A 21,030-nucleotide genomic window follows, 5' to 3' on the forward strand; every position below is an offset into this window, starting at 1 on the left:
AGCCCTGCCTCTGGCCACCTAGACCAAATACTCTCTGGGAGAAAGGCTGTAGTGAGAAACTAGATTAACTGAGGAGTCCAGGTCCCTGCTACCACGCACCATCTTGATGATCAGAAAAATGTTATCAAGGAAAACTTACCATTCAGAGTCTGTGGGACTAGGCCCAGAATATTAAGGAGGAAATTTTACTTAAGAACAAATGAGTAAGAATAACTACATGCATCCCTAAAACCCAGGGTTTCTCAAATGCTGCTAATGAGACTTTAAGTTGCCCTCCCATTGTTTCTACACTGGTGCGTGAAGTCACCTTTGGAAAATGACACAGAGTTCTCAGTATGTTGTCCTCTCTTCTCCTGTGACTCACTGGTAGCTGCTCACCCTTCCCTGGCTCTAGTAACAGTGTCATTAACTGGTTTTGCAACTCCCACGTGCGAGAGTATTTGCAGCAATTCAAAAAGGATACAGCTTCATCCTGTAATTTTGAGTGTTTTATTTATGTACATTAACTTCACATTTCAGGTCTGCTACTGCAGTTGTCTTCTTGAAAGTACTTCTGTTACAAGTTTTACTTTGTAGGTGCCAACACTTGCTGTCAAAATTACATCTGGGTTTGCCTGCCTCTTCTCAACCTGAGAGGAGTCTTGAAAACTACAAAAAAAGTAGGTGGCACCATGTGATTTGTGCTGTGGAAATGACAGGAAAATTAATTACCCTAAAGTCTTACAAGCTGAATTTTCTTCCTCTCCATTTTATTACCATTTAGGAACCACCATTTTGTAGTACCCTTGAGGGAAGTTCTTTGCCTCTATTGAGATTTATCTTTTTTTAATGGTGCTTTGCATTACTGCACACATGGAAGAACCACCACAAAGAAAAAAATTGCTCCTGCCATTCTTGCACTGAAGTTCCTACGAGGAATCCTAGCGGAACTGGAGCTCTTGGTTTGCTCAGTTTCATACTGACTGGGCTGAGAGTTCACAAATGTACACATCTGTACCATGCAGTAAGCTTCTGGTCAGCCCAATTGCACTATTTGTGCCATAACGCTCTCTTTGGATTTGCTTTCAGATTTTTTTAGGACCACTATGAAGTTAGGGATTTCCCTTTCTCCCCAGCGGTACCTTAATCAACCCCACACCCAACCCCAAAGGAGATGATGCAGCCTAAGACTGTTTATCTTTTGGGATCTTTCATGAGTTAAACAGTATAAAATGCAGGGAAACCTGAGCTGGAATCTTTTTGCTGGCAGCAGCTACACAGTTGCCGCTTCACTCGTAGCTGTTAAATGCCATTTTCCCAGTGACACTGGGTGAGCATGCTCCTGCAAGGCGGATGTGTGTGGGTGTCCTTCTGGGCATGATCTGAAAGCCAGCTCCCTTTTGCACTGTTGTTTTCCAAGGATAGTCCTTTAATGAGTAAAGAGGAATTCAGTAATCAGGAGAGGGGCCCTGAGTGAGCTGCATTTCCTTCAGTTACCTGTGTGGCAGCTCTGCTTCTGCCTGACTGCTCAGAGATGCTGCAGCATCAGGTAGGCAGCTGTCCAGCTCTTATTTTTAAGAAAGGTTAATGTTGTGTCCAAGCTAAATTTAAAACTCCTCTGTGCTTCTAGAAGGCTTTGTGCCTATATAGTAGGTTACTCATTTCCTGCAGATATCCAAAGCAATACTAAATATTCACTGTAAACTTGGGGGGGTGGGACTGTGGTGTTGGAGTGGCCTAAAAAAACCAAACTGCTGTAGGAGTTGTCCTGTTGGGTGGCATCTTTCAGGGGAAACCACAAATTTTGATAATGTAAACAACCTACCATGTGTTTCCTGCAAGGGAAAGGTGCTTTTCAGATGGATTCTGCCCCTCAGAGAATTGTTTCAAACTCTTAAGGGATTTGCCAGCTCTGGTTGGGTAAGTGCTTCTTCTGCCACTAACTATCTTGAGTAGGTGAGTGCTGGAGAGGGATGTCTGGCAAAAATGCCATAGGTAGCAACAACTAGAAGCAGCTCTTGTAAACCTTCACTGTGGAGGAGTGTTGATTGCAGAGGAAGAGTAAATTAGCTAAAATAAAGCAATTGGGATGATGTCAAGTGTCAAGGTTTCCTTTCTCATTTGCTACAGCTGAGTTAAAGGTAGCCATCCACAGATGGAAGCAGAAGGTGCTGAGTGAGAGTGTGACCTTCAGTGTTTCCTGGGGTCTTCTATGCACAGCTGAGCACACACAAGTTCAGCTGTGTTGTGGGATTTATTATTTTCAAGTATGAACTAGTGGATTGTCCTACAAAAACACAGTTTTAAGCTCAGCTACAGGAAAGGATGTTCCCTGCCCACTGCTGCATAGACACCAAGCCTTTTGACTGCTTCCAACTGCCTTTTGAGCTGACAGTAGTTTTGTGGTGCTGTTGATGCAACTTGTTTTATGTGGTGGGTGATTCTGCAGAGACGGAGCTTTAGGCTACTTCAGGCTGGAATTTGTTTTTGTGTTCCTCCTACTGCAGGCTGCAATCAAAACCATAGACAGGCACTAGAGGCTTAAGCTGCTGATGCTTTCAGCACTTTATGGTACAACAGACACTGGATGATGCTGGGTTTTGCTCATGGTCACTTGGTCTCTTTGAAAGTGGTGCTAAGGCAGGTCAGGAAATGTTGCTGAACGTCTGAGCTATTAGTGTGCGGCTCTCTTTGCAGAAAGCAGTGGTTAGGGCAGTATGTTGTTTTCTCATGGCTTGCAGCAGCTCTGACTAGCTCTGATGTGTTTGGTACATCCTTGCTGAGTCTGCAGAGGCTGCTGGCATTTATCCACCTTGCAGAAGGGACAGCCATGGCATGGATCCTCTGTATTGTGCTCTCTTCCAGTGTTCAGCTTTTACCTTTTCTCAAATACTGTTGATAGCTTGGAGCATGTTTGGTTTCTTTTTGATGACAGCTTTCCTTCAGAATTGCAGAGACTGAGTTTGCACTAGCTGTTGAGCAACCTTCAGGCTCTGAATTTTGGGCTCTTGCACAAAAGTCACCAGCTCATTCCTGTTCACCCATACTATAGGACTGTCCGGGTGGAAAAGACAAAGCCCATCAGTGGTGTTGCCAGGCAGAGGAGGTGAAAAGGAAGGACATGAAGCATGTTCAGTTAAGTCCTGAGACCACACAGGGTCCTCACACTCATGCTCAGCTGCAAGAATGTGCCTCTTGCCCAGGCAGAGCAGCCCTGCCTTCTGCTGTCTTATCCCAGCATGCTGCTACTGTCTGGTAGCTGTGATCTTTGGCAAAGAGATGTTGCTGTGAATGGTTAAACTGGGCTGAGCAAAACACAGTGTGGTGGCCAAGAAGAAAAACTGCAACTTGTCTGTATGTCACCCTAGGACATGTTTTCTGGGATTAGCACTTTTGGATCCTTTATAGCTAGAAGATGAGAAAAACAATGATAGTCTGACCTGTGCTTCCATATGGAGGGCTGTGCCTTTCTCTTTCTCAAGCCCATTAGCTCTCAGCTCTGTGGCTTCAGCCCATGCAAACCCCCTCTGACTCTCCGGAGAAGTAGAAGGTGGGCTGCACTTGCCACATATGCCTGGTTTAGTTCATTCAGAACAAGGGAAAAGTCCAGGAGATAAAACAGTGCAAATGATTCAATATGTGGGAAATTTCTCTCAACTGAAACAAAACAGTGGTGGTGTGTAACTTCCAGCAGTACAAATAATTGTGCACTGGGACTTCCCAAAGGTACCTGCCACTACACTGTTGCTCACGGGGGTTTCCTGCTGTTCTGTAATAATTTGCTCATTTCTGCCAGCATCAGCCAGGCATGTCAATGAGGAAGGAAGGAAGATCAGCTCAGTGCACCTTAGCATGAATTAATTCTGCTGTTGCTATTTATATAAGGGAAAAAAAATTTCCCCTGTTTACTCCCCATTCTAACAGAAATGCCAAGCTCTGTTGCACCAGTTGCAAGAAGCATATTAGCATCTTTCTCTAGGCTCCTGCAAGAGTCGAACTGCTTTCAGGTGTGCTCTGCAGGTGGGCAGCAGCTTCCCTCCCCATGCTGCCCACGCATGCTCCCAGTGTGGGATTACTGCGGTGGCTGCTCTTTCCTTAACTGGTCCTCAACTTGCATTGAGCTCTTCTGTGACCAGTGAGTACCACCTTTGCCATGTCCAGCATCTGCTTTCCCTGGCCCCTGCATTGCAAGAGGAAGGGTGGAGCAGTGCCATTAATTGTCTGGTACAGCTGTGATCTCACAGTTCCAGATCGGAAATGGTGCCACTCTTGAGTGCTCCTGGGAGCTCCTGGGACTCTGACACTGCTGCAAATGCTCCCCGTGGTGATGCTGGAGATGTGGCTGCTGCTAGCTCACCTCCCTTTCTGCAGCTCTTTTAGAGATGGGTGTAGCTGGCAACTTCTTGCTCCTGCTCCTATGTAATGGTGCTATTGTGTAAGAATGGTTCTACCTGCCAAAGCTCCTGGCCTGTATAACCGTATGTGACTGGGGGGGTGTTCTCCTCACTTTCATGCAGCCTATTTAGACTGACAGATTGTTTGGGGCTGTAAACAAGGTGTGATGGGGCTGGTAACATAGCGACTGAGGGAGGATTCAACCCATAGCTGTGCATCAGAGGGGCATCCCCATGGAGCCTGAGAAAACATGCACGGAGGAGCCCTGGCTGCTATGTGCCAGCACCACGTGAGGGGCACAATGACTCTTTCCTGTGTCGTGCTGGGGCAGTGGCAGGCGGGTGAGCAGCGAGCTGGGGCAGTTCCCCGAGCACTGCAAGCACCTGGGAACTCAAAGCTGTGAGCAAGAAACACAGGCTCCTTTTAGGCAGCATACAAGGCTATAGGCTCAATTTCACTCGTGCTTAAAGGCGCTTTGTTCTCTGTGCTGGTTAGAGGCCGATTTCCCAGTATCTTAAACAGAAATCTTGTTTTTAGCCTTAAGAAAAAAGCTTTTTCATTTACAAAGGCATGGCATTTTTCTTTGCCCTCCTCCCCCTCCTCCCCATAGCTACTATTCCTTGGACAATGCTGCTCTTTGCTGGGTTCTGCTCTCTTGAGCTTGTATTTCTTGATTGCTGCTGAAAACACAGCTTGTCACAATTGCATTTTTCTCTGGAACTTGCTGTATAACATCAGCTATTCTTCACCTCCCACACTGTGATCACACTTGCTGGTGCCTGTGAGATGAGAAGTGATGGTTAACATCCTGGGTTCCCTCACCCCTCAGGAGAAGCCTCCCCAAGCCCTTCTAGCACTTGCAGAGATAAGGACACTTTGGCCATGGGGCAGCAGGTGCTGGTGCCATGCAGGCCTCCAGGTACAGCTCTTGGGTGATGAGTGAAGGACAGGCTACTGCCTTAGTTTTGATTTTTCTCAAAAATGTTCTTTCTCCACACATTTAAAGCCAGTCTCATTAATTCTTTTCAGTTGCCACCTCTGTTAGCTGTAGTAGACATAGCAAGGATTTTGTTTCCTGCAGGGCCATCAGAGACCCTGCCTGGCCCTTTTCTCACACTGCTAAGCAACGCAGAAATTGCCTCCTGAGGAGGGACCAGATGGCAGGTTGCAGGAGATAAGGACCAGCACAAGCAGAGGCAGCCCATGGCAGAACCTTGTCTCTACCTCAGCTGAGGCCTAGGCAAGCATCCTGGTCACAAAGCCATCTTTTCTTGGTGCCATCCTCTATGACAAGGTGATAGTCTTAAGGCTGAAAGACCCCAGCTTGGCTCTCGAAGAGGAGGGAAGGCTGGAAAGGCTGATCTTGTGGGAAGAGGAGATTCAGGTTGTCTGGTTATGTCAGAAATCTGGGGCATCAGCATCTCTCTGAACACTGGTCCTTGTTCTCCCCTTTATGGTAAGCACAGCTCACCCCTCCCTCCCCCCCCCCCGCCATGCTTGCTTCGTGCCAGTGAGGGCATTGTGGCCTCTTCATCCCGGAGGTTTCTTCCAGCCATCATGATGTCATGTTCTGGTGTGCTATCAAAATGAAGGCATGAAGAAAGGAAGATGTTTAAGCCAAGGGAGTTTTTGTACATAAAGCACAATCAATAGTGCTGCTAATCACTTCTGAACATTTTCTGTCCTTTTATGCTCAAAGCTATCATTAAAGCTTCATGAGAAATTAGTCACTCCTGGTAACTTGTGGCTGGGCCAGAATTTGCCTTTGGGTTGGATTTTTGTGAGCAGTCTGAGCCATCCTCCACAAAATGGGTTGATTCAAAAGCAGCCGTTTCCTCTGAGCCATATTTCACTAGGAGAGTCTAGACTGTTTTGTTTGGTGGTGTGGTTTTTTTTTTCTCTCGCTGCTTTATTGCAGCAACTGTGCCATCTTTTGGATTAATATCAGCTTTCATGAAAGAGAGAAAAAATTCAATGGTTGTGTTGAGCTCTCTCTGTCCCTCCATCTTTCTCTCTCTGCCGAGGATCTCACCATTGTGTGATGATCAGGAGAGGGGCCAGCACGGCCTCTCTTCACCCACCAGCACTGATTTACAGCACTGAAGGCGTGGAGTGAGTCCAGCACCACCGCCAGCGTCAGGAAGGTGAACCTAGTATCAAAAACCTAGTCAGACGAAAGATCGCAGCTAGGGGAGAGAACCGAGCCCCTTGTGACGGTCTGACTACAGCGGCGTTGCGTTTCTATTCCCACCGCGCAAACCGAGGCGTCGAAGCCCCACACGGAGCCGAGCTTACTCGTGCTGAGGGCCCAGATAGTTTCGGTGAGGAATGAGACCCGGGCAGGCTGCGTTCGCTGCCGGAGACCAGCGAGATGGAGCCGGGCTTTCCTCTCCAGGGCTGGGGATTGGGCCCAGCCTGTTCTTTCCTGGGTACCGGGCGGGCAGTCCTCGCTCCGGCCCTTGTCGCTGCCACTACCGCTGCCGAAGGAGCCGGGGCTGCGGGGGCCGGGGCTGGCCGCCGCAATGGGGTTTTGCGTGATTTTCAGCACCGTCCAGAGGGTCCCGCCCGCCCCCACGCGCTGAGGGCGCGTGAGCCAGCAGCGGGCGGCGATTGGCTGTCAGGCGCACCCCGGGGGCCGCCTGGCCGCGGCCGCCCGCCGAGCGCCATTCACGGCGCTGCTCGCCTGCACGCGCCGAGCCTCATTCACAAAAACTTCATTCATAAAACCGGCGGCGGCTGGGGCTGCGGCGGGGGCGGCCCGGGCGCTGCGGGGCTGCTGCCCTGCGGGAAAGGGCGGAGGAGGCGCGGCAGTGGCCCGCTGTTTTTTGGGTTATGGTGCTGAAGGACTTTCCGGCAGGAATTAGAGAGACTGACGCCGAGAACCGCCGGCGCTGGTCAGTGTTTCCCTAAAACCTTGGGTCCGTGCCTGTCCGCGGGGCAGGAGCGTTGCAGCGTAGCGGTGCTCTTCGCCCTGGGGCAGCCGGCGGTGGAAATGCAGAGAGCTGGGCACCTTACGGTGTTCATGCCGCTCTTGAAAAATGTTGGAGCCCGTAGCTCTCTCGCTTTGCTTTGTGTGGAATATGCTTAAGCTTTCTCTGCGGCTAGGACTGCGATTAGCGATGCTCCTACAACTGTGAGTCTTCAGAGCTGGGTGGGATTTAATGCCTGGTTTGAGGCAGCCAGGAAGGCAGGTTTGGGTAGCAGCTCTTCAGCTTAAGCTTCTGTACCACTGTTGTGCTTTCCTGTGTGCTGCTTTTATTCCGTCTTACAGAATGCCAGATGTCCATGCAGTTTTAAGCCTCATCCGTTGAGGAAAACAAACCACTCGAGGGGTAGTCGCCAGAAATACCAATAGGTATTTTTATTTATTACTATTTGACTTTCTTGATCTCCATGTAATTTACCTCCAAGAGCAAATTTATGCAAGAGTATCCAGTTACAGAAGCGCCAAGGCTATGAGAGAACGCAGCCAGCAGAGCCTCGCTGGACACATCGTGTATGTAGGGTTATTCAGATATCCAGGAATGCTGCACAGGGCTAAGTACAGCCGATTCAGGAATGATTCCATAACATCCCTAGATGAAGGTACACAAAATACGTCTTTAAATATCAAAGGCTCTTCCTCCTCTTCCCATTCTTCAACACCTAATTTACTGACAGAAGATGTCTCCTTGGGGCCACAGGACACATGCACCACCCTGTGCACGCTGATCCCCCGGATGGCTAACATTAAACTTGCCAACCCATCAAATCTGCTGGGACTGAAAAGCTTCTGTCTGGGAATGAAAGAAGTGCCACGGATTAAACTCACAGAGTGTTTTACCATCCCAAGCAGCCCAACCTCACCTGAGATCAGCTGCCTCTCGGCCTCTTATCCACAGCCTGACCTGGACAAGCTGGCCCTAAACCCAAAGCCAGCAGGCGACTGTACCACACGAGGGGCTGAGGAGGCAGCTCCTGCGGGCAGGCACGACAGGAGCCTTGCGCAGAACGGCGAAGGTGTGGGGGAGCCAGCTACAACCTACAGCGTGCGGGTGAGTACTTTTCACAGGGTTTCCATTCTCTGACCAAGCAAACTGCTCAGGTGGTTGCAGGGTGACTTTGTGTTCACTCTCATGACAACAGTGCCCCAAACCACTGACTTCTCCCATGTGTTTGCTGTGTCTTGATATATGTGGGGCTGTGGTGTCAAGCTGAGGGAATTAAAAGGACCACAGCTTTTCCCACACATTACGCAACATTCATTTCCAGAAGACTATCTTCAAACTCTCTGATAGAGTGCAGCTGAGCTGCAGTTCAGACAGGGGTTGTTCTGGCCTGGAAATTATGTAGGAGAGAGAAGGAAGGCCATGGCTTCCCATCCTTTTGCAGAGCAGTTCTTGGGCACGAGGTGCATGCTGGCCCATGCCTCTGATGTATTGATTGTGAAGGGTGTATGAGAGGTGCTGAGGTTACCGCTGCTGCCTGAAGCACCTCTCACCTGTGTTTCCTGCCCTGGAGGGTGAGTGAGGAGGATGCAAAAGCTGACTGGCCCCCTTCATGCTATAGGGCTATGTCTTGTCTTTTTGATAATGACAGTATATGGGAAACTGCCTATTTTCTCCAAAGATACTCTGAAATAACCTTTCTGGGTGTTCTTCATGTTGTGGACTGGTGTTGGCAGGTATCCCCTTGTAATTAGCAGTCAGTGTCTGAGAGGACACCATGCCTTCAGGGCTTAGTACTTTCTGCTCTCCAACCCTGCCACACTAGGGAGCTTTCTGATTTTCTTTTCCTTTCTGGGCTTTATATTACTGTAACCAGGTCTTGCCATTTGCCTGCCATTGCTTTATTCTTCAAACCTTTTACCCTACACATTTTAGTGCTCACAATTCATCTGTCAAAAGCACTCCCAGGCAAAAACAGCCTATTGCTTATACGGAGGGAGCCAGTGCAGACCACAGGGAAATGGTAGAGAAGGCAGTCTAAGCCTGCTTCAGAAATACTCCTGTAATGGCTGAGCTGGCCAAGGGAGAAGAAAGCTCTCACAGCCCTCATAGCCATCTCTGATGTGCAAGGGAGACCACAGGAACAAGCTGTGCAAGGGGTTATTAATCAGCATCTGTCCCTCCTGGTGGGCTGCAGGTAGGGTCATAAGAGAGTGTGTGTTTGTGAGCTCTCAGTTTGGTGTACAGTAGGTATCAAAATGCACCAGGAGGAGTAAAAAGGCCATAAGCCATGCAAAATTTGTCTCTCTTGTGAGGTTTTGCAAGCAGGAAAATCTAAAGAAAGAAGTAAGGCCAAGAAAAATCAATCCAAATGTAGCAGGAGGACAGACAAGTTAGAGAGGAGATGGGGAAATAACTGTTCACCTTTCCCCAGGCAGGAATGAGATGCCTGCATGGTGTCCAACAGCAGCAGCACAGCTGGTTTGATGGGACACTGGCTGCAAGCTAACACTGTCCCAGCACAGCGCTGTGAGCAGAGCTGCAGGAAGCTGTGGGACGTTCACTGGTGTGCAGCAGGTGGAGGGAGGGGATGTGCTATGTCATCATGCTGATACACGTCCTTTATGTTGGCTTGTCTTCAAATTCTAGTAATGACACGAACTGCTGAGATTTTGACTCGAGCAGGTTTCTGAAGGGGATGAATGAGCACGTAGGGTGTGACCTGCAGTGACAGCACAGGGGCTGCCACAGCTCTGGGTGCTATGCTTTTGGCCAGCGCGCAGAGGAGCCTGTGCTGAGGTGCTAATGCTATAGGCACACGTAAAGACCTCAGTTTCTGGCCAGGGGAGGAAATGGTGAATAGCAGGGGGTATTTCCCGGGTTTCTATTGTGGTGCAGAGCTGAGAGCAGAGGCTGTCACCTGCTGGGGAGCACATGAGGAAGAAAAGGGGAGGAAAGAGGAAAAAAGAGGTTGGCGGGATGGGAATGTCCTGCAAAATGGGGAAGGACTTGTACCTTCCTGCTGCTCTCCAGGTGGTATTTCCAGTATGCTTTTCTGCTGGTCTTTCTGGAAATCACTCTATTTCACAGAGAACATCTCTGAAAGGGAATAATTGGCAGGAACCTCCTAATGCAACAGGGGAATGTTTTTTCCCCTGCACCTTTTCTGTATCTTCCTGCTACCGTTGCTCCCATTGCCATATGTCTGCAGGAGCCAGCCCCAGGAGAGCTGCAAGTGCATTGCTGACGTGTTCTGAACAAACTCTTGGTGGTTTATTCAACCAGTCTCTTTAATAATAAGTAGCCTGAAGGTTTTGTAGCTTCAGCATCAGAGCACAGCCAAGGTGCTCATTTCCCCAGGAAGCTGGTGGTGAAGCCTCAGACAGGCTGGGAAGCAGCCAGGAGCACAGGGCTGCAGCATGGCAGGAGTGTGGTGCAGAGGGATGGTCTCACCTAGAGAGACTGAGGGGGAGGGCAGCTGTGGGAACTGCTCCAATCCTTACCCCAGTTCTCCTGGTCCCTTTGCCCTTGCTCTCCTTCCTGTGATATTTGGGAACACCTGCTGTCCCAGTGCAGCTTCTCGTTCCCTGTTAGGGTGTGTGATTGTTTGGATCTCTCCAGAGACCATTTCAGGAGGAAGGGCAGGTCTGTGTTACAGGTACTGCTGTTGCCAGCAGTCTTTGGCCTTAAAAGGTTACTCAGAGTCTGCAGAGGATTTGGCACTTATCTGGAAAGGTTCCACAGTTAGTTTAGAAAGGCAACAATATGCTGTCCCCTGCAGACTGGAGTGAGGCAAAAATTGTCTTTTTGGGGTTGATTTAAGAAGAGGCAGTGCTGGTCTCCTTGCATCTCCCTGGGAGGCAGCTGTGGCTGTGTGAGACTCGTGGTGACAGAGCACCTGTGTCATGGCCATGTGTCACCTGGCTCCAGTAAGGAAGCTGAGATCTTCTACCAAAATGCTTGTGTGAATAAGAAAGAGCCCAGATAAGAATATTTTAATAGGAGCCCAGGGAGCTATGATTCTCACAGTGTTATCTTTCCAAACATGCTTTGTGTGGTTTGCTGCAGGATTTACAAGATGAGTATTTACCTTGTCCTTGTTCACATTCTACCTGCTACTTGCCTTCCCACAGTGCTGCCCATCTGGAGCCAAGGTTGTCTCTAAATGGTGCCCATAGTGGCCAGAGCACTCATGTCTTCAGCTGGCATTCATTATGGCTGTAACGAGCCTCAGGAATATTCCAAGAGGCAATTGCCATCCTTGCTTTTGCTCACTGGAGAATACCAGGGACACCAGGAGGATATGACCTGGCTTTCAGCACTATCCTGCACCAGTGGCCCCTCTGACACCCTTGAGAATCAGCAAGATGGTGTTTCTGGACCTAATGTGGAGTAAGGCTCTGTGCCTGAACTTAAATTAATAATGCATGAGTCCTTGAGAGGTGATGTTCAGCTTGGCTTAAAGCTGTTCTAGTTAACTAACGTGGAAAGGAAATGCTGTTGCCAGGTATTTTGAAGTACAAAGGTATTACAATGAAATATGGTGGAGGTTGTTTGTGGCATTCTTTATCATAGAGAAATGATACCAATATACAGGCTGATCCTCTGCTAGCACTGATGGCATGTATGCTATCACGTGTGTGTATATATGTATAAGATCAGTTGCATGTCTATAGAGTGAAAGAAGCCTGATGTGAAGTGTGCCCTGAATGTGCATATGTGGACACCTGTCCCCTGCTGTTGTCCATGGAGGTTGTGACAGGTCAGCCTGGAGCAGCTGCTCCTTCCGCTGTGTGTGTGTGGTTCAGGGCACATAGAGCACTGTTGCCTGGGGCCAGTTTCTGCCCAGGCAGCAGGGTTATACTCTTAGGGAATTTGAACCTGGTCCCATACCTGTTTGGATAGAGACCGTTCAGTGGCAGCATGTTACCTGGCTGTCTCTGTGAGCAAGTGCTGTCACTTGGATTTTTTGTTTGTGGGCCATGGGGTCTGTGGGAGCTGCTCTTGGCATCACACATGAATGATTGCCAGTTAATTAATAGGTAAAATTGCAAGGCTGCAGCTGCATTGTTGAATGAGGAGCTCGGTGTGCCGCTCCTGGTATCATTTCTGCGGGTGAATCACTGGCTGTCATTCAGGCTGGAGCTGCAGCCACGAACTGCGTTATGGCAGGGAATGAATCAAGACGTGGGTCTGGATTAGAGAGTGCCTGAAAAGCTTATTCACATGAGCTCTGCCTAGTGCCTTCACATCTCCTCCCACACAGTCTCTCATCCTGTTTGCAGTCACTCTCCATCATCTCTTGTAAATAGATGTGAAAAGATGTGTGCGTCTTCAGCAACTGCTGTCTCTTCCTGCCACCTTCTGCCATTCCACTGGCGTGGGGAAACAGCAGCCAGGTCCACACCACCCTCTGGATTCAAACACCAAGAGATGAAGCGTCCCCTGGTGCTGACGCTCTCTCCAGCTCTTCACAGGGACACAGGGGACAGCTTTGTGCATCTTGCCGTTAGAGCAGCCGTTCCCTTTCCAGCAGGGGAGAGCTCCCGAGAGCTGTTGCTCATGCTGGCAAGAGCTCTCCATCCTGCTGCTGACACTCAGATTGTTTCAGTGTTGGCATTCTATTTTTACACAGGTAGCTGAATCCTGCAGTTATATCTGTGCTTGTTATCTGTAAATGGTTACAGCACCCTTGTGCCTGTCTCCAGCTTCCTTTAGCAGCTCAGTGAAGCTGAACCATGCTTCTCTTTGTGGAGCTTTGGAAGCTGAACCACCTTCTTGGACACCATCTCTGAAACCTCGGTGTTGCTATCACCTGTCAGACTGCTTGGGCTGGGGCAAGGTTCCTTTCCTGGGGTGATGCTGCCCTGCTTTAGCTTAACCTTCCTTGCAGCAGGAAAGCAGGATTTGGCCTTGACCCTGTTTTCCTGGACAAGTCCACTAGCTTTTTGTTGGAGCTGCCGTTTGGGATACACAGGATGGGAAGGAGGGACACCACCTGAACTAGGATCTAGGATGCATGAGAAGTCTCTGAGATAAACCTTATTTTTGCACTCTGCTCATGCTTGCTTGGACTCAACTATGAAGGAGTTAATCTTTTCCTTGTTTATTTGTTAATTACTCTTTCTTCCCCAGAGTGTGTCTTTTGTTTTCTTGAATAGGCTTCTGGTATCCCATTGTCCTTTTATGTGCTCCAGGGGCTTTTTCCCAGCTCTATGACCCCAACTTCCTCTGCCCCTGTCCTGAGGCATAACCCTTCCCAGGGCTCTGCTAGATCTCTGTACTCTCCCACTGAGATGCGAAGGTTCAGGCATTACTAACTGTGCTAGTTTAGATAACGAATGGCAGCTAATAGAAATGAGCGATGCAATGAGGTGCCATGTTAATGCACTTCCCTGATCAGGCTTTTAAAGGAGAAAAAAAACAGGTCTTTTGTAAATCATTGATAAGTTCAGCTTCACTCAGGGTCACTTATGCAAAAACCTAATATTGATTTTTCATCTTTGCTTAGAGTAGCCTCCCACGCATCTGTTCAGGATGCAGCGGGGACTCACTTATCAGCAGATGACTCACCTGCTCCTCTAAATCTTTCTTTTTTTTCAAGGATGGAGGAGCAGCCAACCAACTAACAGAATGCCTGACCTTATACCATAGGATCAGAGGTTGCCATTGTGCTACAAACTGAGGCTCTAGACAGAGTTCCCACGTTTGCTTTGTTCCTGTTAAGCAGGGATATCTTTACCAAGTAAGATAGCTCTTTTACAAAATCATTAAATGTTCATTAGGGAAGCAGTTCTGCTAACCATTCATATTCTTATTGATGTCCTTCCAGGTCTCTGACCTAATTCTGGAGCTCTCCAGAGGGTTATATTGCTATCTGGAAAGAAACCAAAACAGAGATAATACAATTGTTGTGGAATCCCTGCTGGACTGCACACATAATGTTCTCTTTTTAATAGACGTTCACTTCTGAATGTCTCCAAAGCTGAAACAGATACCTAAATCCGACCCCCTCTGAATGGCCCAGCAGAAAAATTGATTCACAGGCAAGGTGGTCAACAGGAAGCAAGTACAATACCTGTCTCTGGACAGACAGTGCTGCTTCTGTTTATTCAGAAGAGGACAGAGCATGCATGTCCCTGCTTGGGATTTCCAGGTTGTCTGCTATATCCCAGAGGCTTTGACTTTATGCGCAGGCAGGCAGGATGTCACTGCAACCCACAGGCACTGTGTGAGCACTGCAGGATGCTCCTGAAAGCGTTTTCCCTCTTGGAGAATTCATTGTAGAAGAGGGGATCAAACTGAGAGACCTGAATCTATGCCAGCCTTGTGAAATGGAGACATCAAAGTGCTTCAACAGCAGGATATCAACAGAAATGCTGAAGGAATTAGTAAGATATGCTTTGGGAGAGGTAGACTCAGTGGATAGACTTAGCATAGCACAATTCATTGAGATTAAAATGTTCTGTAGGTTTGTGTGTAACATCAGAGGAGTCCATGTGCTGACAATGCCATCACACTCCTGATGGTTCCTCAAATCACACCTATGCAAATCTTAAACTAGTATAGACAAAGCCCCCGTGTCTGCCCCATGCAACAGAAGTGTGGGAGTCAGCCTCTAATTTAAACCAGGTCAGCTCTTAAAGAGCTGCTGCTATGAGCTGGAATTGCTCTATCTCCTTCATCTTCTGCAGAGGTTATTTGTCATCAGGCATGCAGCAGCATGGAGCCAGTGGTTTTGCTCATGCCTAGTAATGCCTCCCACTGCTCTGAGGGGACATTCAGCTCTTCTGCACAGGGGATCTGAGTGCATTGGTCCTGTGGGGCTTTGAGAGACCCTCTGCTCCCTGCAGTGTTCATGTATTCCTCCCAGCTCAGTGCCACAGGCTAATCAGTGGGAATAAGTGAATTGGAAAAAAGGAATGATTGGATTTTGTGTCCCCAGAGTGCTTTGGTTTTTGTGTGTTCCATGTTGTGGAAGCCACTGGTATCTTTATTGCTTTTCTCTTCACTTTCCAGTAAAACAAGATCTATTTAGGAAGCAGCTTTAGAATGGCTGATTTGATTTTCCATTTAGTCTATGGTTCTGCATATACTTAGTGGACTGAAATCATATTTGCTTCCTTTTATGATCCTCCTCTTACCTGTGTGTCAGTATTAACATAGTCCTTCTTTCCCTCTGTCTCTCTTTTCTCTAGTACATGGGCTGTATTGAAGTGCTGCAGTCAATGAGGTCCCTGGACTTTGGCACACGAACACAAGTCACCAGGTAGGTGGTATCCAAATGAAATTCAGCCCAAGAATGAAAAGCCCAAGTGCTAATTTCTGTATAAAGCCAAGGGTGCATGCCAAGCTGTGACACAATTTTGAATAGGAGTTTGTATGGTCTGGTTTGTTTTTCCCCAAGTGATGATTTAAGTTATTTGATCATTACAATAGGCTATTTGCGTTGGGAAATGAATTGTTTCAGCCACAGACCTAATATCTCTCCCAGTTCCTGTTCTGGATGCAGAGACCCCTACTCCCTGCAGTGGTGGCACAATGTGGACATGCCCAGTGAGCTGAGTGTCAGCAGCAGCCAGGCCATGCAGGTGGTTCAGTGCTGCCCACACAGCTTTCCCAGGACACAGGGTGGACACTTGAGTGCTGCCACAATGGTGAATGGCCAAGGAGTGCTTGCAGGGATCCCTGCAATCCTCCTTCACACCTGACACATAAAGTGCCATCAGTCCCTTAGCTGAGTGAGGTCATCTAATGGTTTTTGATCATCACTTCATCTTATGAGGAAAGGCTGAGAGACTTTCTTGGGGTTTTTTAGCTTAGAGAAGCGAAGACCAAGGGAGGATCTTAGCACTGCTTGTAAATACTTAAAGGGTGAATGTCAGGAGGATAGGGCCAATCTTGTTTCAGTGGTCTCCAGTGACAGGAAGGTTTCAGTATGTTCCAAGGTTTCAGTATCACTAAGGTTGGAAGAGACCTCAAAGATCATTGAGTCCAACCTGTCACCACAGACCTCATGACTACAGTAGGGAGGACACTACTGCCCACTGCAGGCTTGAACTCACGACCTTCCCATTAATGGCCACAAACTGGAACATAGGAAGTTCCATGTAAACATGAGGAGGAAATTCTTTATATAGAGGGTTGTAGAGCACTGGAACAGGCCACCCAGAGAGATTGTGGAGTCTCCTTCTCTAGAGAGATTCAAAACCCACCTGGACACATTCCTGTGCAACCTGCTCTACATGAACCTGCTCTGGCACTGCATTTGAACTAGATGATCTCCAGAGGTCCCTTCCTACTCCTGTTATTCTGTGAGTCTCTGATTCTGTAAGGTATGACATTGTATGACCCCATCAGCATCTGCATTGAGGACAGGCTCAGCTGGAAGTGGAAGGAAAACACTGAAATACAGCTATTTCCAGCTGTACTGCAGGCCAAAGTTTCTAGGCTGGAGATCAGAAAAAAGAGGAATATTTTGCTCTCAGATACAACTGAATGTGGTTTAAACATGAAATATTTTGTGGTCTTTTGAGACGTTTGCAATTTCTGTTGCAGATCAGTGCCAGTTGCAGGGTGTAGATAAAGTGATAGACATGTACCTGTGGGGCTGCTGAAATGTCCTGTCAGGAACGTTTAGAAAAGCCCAGTGTTATTTTTACATTTACTTCTGCAAGTCTGTTGGTGCAGGCATGTTCGAGTTTTGAAAACAAGCACCTTCTTCCCAGCTCAGAGTGCTGAGTGCTCCTTATGTTCCAGCTGCCAGAGGCGGTGCTCTGCTGGGCAGCCCCCTTAGCCACCCAGTATCCCAGCACCTCCAAAGGCTTTTTGGAGGGATGGGTGGGTGCAGAGTATTTTGGCCTGGCCTTAAGACATGTTCCCTCCTTTGCTCAACTGTTTTTCAGTCATGGGTTCATGCCGAGGATGCCAGGAGTGCAGTTAAAGCTTCCTGTGATTTATAGATGCTCTTTTGCTTCCTCAGATGTTTGTGTCAAAGAAATCCCAGAGAAAGGGAAGGCACATGAGGAGACAAGTGTTGCATTTCTATCTATTAGCTCTACACTTAGCTAAAAGCATGAAACTGAAAAACTTGAGTCCTTAAATGCCTATATACCACACTCAAAAGCTACCTTTTTGTATATTCAAAATCAGCCACATTACAATCAACATAGCTGCATGCTTACCCTGTTCCTGCATGTCTGCCTGAAGAAGTGCCTGAGATACGGCACCTTGTGGGAGGTTGGGTGTATCTGGTTCTGGGTGATAATGTGGAGATGCAAGTTTGCGCTTGGAGGGGGGCCCCTAGTTCTTCCCTCAGCCTAGTGGTTTACTGATCAAAAAGAGCCATGTAGGACACGTAGCCCAAAGCAATCAGCCTGGGGCATTCAGACCAACCTGCTATGTTCAGCAGCCTCTGCCAAGGAGCAAGGTTATCCCCCGTTTGCAAGACAGGCAGTATGTATGGTGCTGCATGTACAACATGGAGCTTGGGATGGTTTGTCTGGAAAACAATGAAGATGAATTACTGTGACAAGAGCTTGCCAACTTAAATTTGGCCTAAATAGTAAGGTTTTGGTAACCAGAACTACATGATGTTTCCATCACCTAAAAAACCCAACCCAAAACAATAAAAAAGCCACTGCTGACCTGAACGAGCTCTTTTGTGCATGAGAAATTCAAACCTTCAACTGTTTGCAAACCCAGTGCCGAAATGCTGAGCTCATGCCTACAAACGTTAAAGTTCGATCGATGACATGCTGACTGGAGCGGAGATAACATTGATTATTCCCCTGTTGTTCTCCTGGGGGAGTAAGTTTATGGATGGCATATACAGTGCACCAACCAAGGAGTTATTGGAAATGATCCCATTTTAATCATCTCTGTCATTTGCACTGGGGGGAAAAAATATTTTTATTACTCCGGTGACATTTCACTAACAAAGAGGCATTTTCTGTTTGAAAGTGATGTGGAGAAGGTCCCTAATGATGTCTGCTCCCTGCCCTGCTTTATGCATATTTGCATTCTCAGTGTCTTGGTCTCTAAAATTAAACATATTCTGTACCTATCTCACATGAGTGTTAGAAAGATCAACAAACTTGTATATGGAAAAGTGCTGTGAGGAGTCAAAGCTGATGATTGTGGATGATTTTTATCTAGTTTCTTTCTGGACTTAGATTTTCAGTTGTTTACCAGCTGCAATGTTGGGGAAGGCGGAAAGTGGCCTCTCCAGTGCTAGGAATGACCATGGGGTGCAGCGATGTTGTATGGCCATCAGGTTGAATGACCGCAAGCATAGCAAGGGAAGGGCCAGGCACTGAAGTGCTCTTTACCCTTGACGACTCGGCTTGGGGATGTAGGCAGAGGGGACTTTGTCACAGCATGTTTCTTTTCCAGCTTTCTGCCATTGCTTGCCTGTGACCCAGTTCACACACTCTTAGGTTATCCCTGCCATTCTGCAGAAATTTGTGATCCCAGAGTCCATGTAGATGACAAGAGTAATGCCAAGAAATAAACTCTTTGCTTGAGAGGCTTTGCATGAACCCATAAACATGCAATACAAGATGTGTTCAGGCTGTTGCCCTTGTGCTGTGGCAGGTCTTGTCTTTCCTTTTTTTCTCTTACAAGTCTCTTAAATCAGGCTTGTTATTAGTCATTGTATTTGGGCATTTATGGGAAAAAGAATTCAGTATTTCAGATTGGGGCATTAACTTGCAAACTCTCAAATGGTCAGGCAGTAAAGGGCATCTGAGTCGTGCTGCTGGGGAGGGCTGGTGGAAGAAAGCTGACTTTGTTTGGAAGATTAATTTCAACTTTGTTGAGCCACACAATCCCTTTCTGTTAGATGGTGTAGGCAGAACTCTAGATGCTTAAAAGCAAATCTTCAACAGCATGCTTGTAGGCTTACATCAGCCCTTCTCTCGTCTTTTACTCTCATTTGGGGGAACAATAAACAAAGGGGCTCACTGTTACTGCCAGCACGGTGCTCTCCTCAGTGTCTGCTGTGGATTCTGCTCCAAATGGGCAGACACAGAGAAAACCTGTACAGGTGAGTTGATCTAAAGGCTAATGGAAGCCTAAAATGGGGATGTCTTTCTCACTCCTTCCTGCTCCAGTGCTTGCTGAGCCCTTACCAAGTGGCTGCAGCTTGGTCAGGTGTCTGGCTGCTAACCCAGCAGTCAGAGGGAGCAGGGGGGTGGGGGCTGCACCAGATTTTTTGTGAGGAAGCAGAAATTCCCTGTGCCACCAGTTTCTACAGAATTGAGCTGTGTTGGGGATGTGGCACTGTCCTGGTTAAGTGTATGTCAATCCAGGAGGTGGGGAGCTGCCTACAGCTATGTGCTCAGGAGGCTCGTTGTCCCAGGCAAAGAAAGAAGCTTCCCCATCCCAACTCCTGGATTCTGCAGAGGTCCCTGTAGGGATCTGTGTCAGCCTTGATCCTCACTGAACTACTGCCTTTCGGAAAGCATGCACGGACTCCCTTGTTGGTGAAGCAGGAATCCTTTATTGGTACAGAACAAGCAGCTTATACAGGAAAAATCGAGCAGGGTAAGCAATTCCCTGACATTCTTGCACTACTGCTGCTAATTGAGCTTTCTTCTTTGATATGCAGCTGTCCATTGTTATCTTCATCCCATATCAGGTTGATCTTCTCCAGCATGGAGGCAAGTGTCCTTCTGTCTGGCACTTCAGGTTGTTTACCAGGTCAGCTCTTCTTTATCATCAAGCTGTCCTTCCAGTATCAGTGGCCTGTTGTTCTTTCTTCTCCTGAAACCTTCCATAGATACTTTCTGCTTTCCTACAACTGCCCAATAGAATAACACCTGGGAAATTCTGTCTGTAATGGATCTGCTGGGGCTCTGAACAGGACCTCTGCTTCTGTGGTAGGCCTGCTGCTGCTGACAGCCCAGGGGACCAAAGTGCTTCAGAGTCATATTTTTCAGGATGGTGAAAAGAGCTGACCCAAATCTCTTCCATTCACTGCAGAAAGTGAAAACCGTGTCAATGCAACAATGATCAGTTTATGTAACGGTGTGGGCACTGACACAGTCACTCCACTTCAAATGGCAGGAGATGCCTGAGGATTGAAGGATCAAGATTTTCTCTGCCTTAAACAAAAGAACAATTTAAATTCCTCACAGCTCTCTTGATTTCTCTCTGTGGCTCCCAGAGTTGAGATGAGCTACTGCAGAGTATGCAAGTGGAGTTACCTCACTGAGGCTGTTTTAAAAGGAGATTTTTTTATTTATTTTTTTAAAAAACAAAAAGGTAACTCCAAAGTGTTTTGCTTTGGGGTGAATGGTAGGGAGGAAAGAAACAAAAAGCATCATCATGACCGGAATAACAAGGCCACGTTTTCTGTTACTGCCTCACATTTGGAAGATATCAAACAAGACAAGCAAATGCCTGAACCCATAAAGGTTGCACATTTACCCAGGAGCAAAGTGATTAATTGCACAGGTATATGCCATCTAGAAGGTCTAAAAGAAGAGACTGCCCAAGCAACTAAAAATGGAACAGCTTTAAGCATGAATTAATAGCAGACTTCCAGGATGAAGGCACAGATCAGTAAATCCTGCTTCAGTTTATTGTGGACATATCCAGAGCTTCTTTACTTCCTAATGTACAGTGCAGTTTCTAGTTCAGGTCCACCTGTCCTGTGGAAAAAAATGACAGAAGGGTTTAGTTGTAGTAGCGAGCTGTTATGAAACTGCTGCTTCTCATACCTTTT

At 47.6% G+C, this 21,030-nt stretch overlaps 1 protein-coding gene across 2 annotated transcripts in view; it reads left to right on the plus strand.

Moving 5' to 3' along the window:
• Positions 1 to 7,099: 7,099 nt before the first annotated feature.
• Positions 7,100 to 21,030, plus strand: part of SHC4 (SHC adaptor protein 4) — a 34,389-nt gene continuing 20,458 nt past the window's right edge. Inside the window, exons 1-3 of one of the 2 annotated variants that reach the window (XM_068143779.1) lie at positions 7,100 to 7,268; positions 7,786 to 8,408; positions 15,500 to 15,570. In XM_068143779.1, coding sequence (XP_067999880.1) covers positions 7,830 to 8,408; positions 15,500 to 15,570 — 650 coding nt within the window. In that variant the 5' untranslated portion in view covers positions 7,100 to 7,268; positions 7,786 to 7,829. Of the gene's footprint in view, positions 7,269 to 7,645; positions 8,409 to 15,499; positions 15,571 to 21,030 lie in introns of both variants that reach the window. The other variant, XM_068143778.1, reaches the window with a different exon arrangement.

Source organism: Melanerpes formicivorus, unplaced genomic scaffold (assembly GCF_026170545.1).
Source record: "Melanerpes formicivorus ecotype bairdi unplaced genomic scaffold, bMelFor1.0.p_v2 SCAF_10, whole genome shotgun sequence".
NCBI lineage: Eukaryota > Metazoa > Chordata > Aves > Piciformes > Picidae > Melanerpes > Melanerpes formicivorus.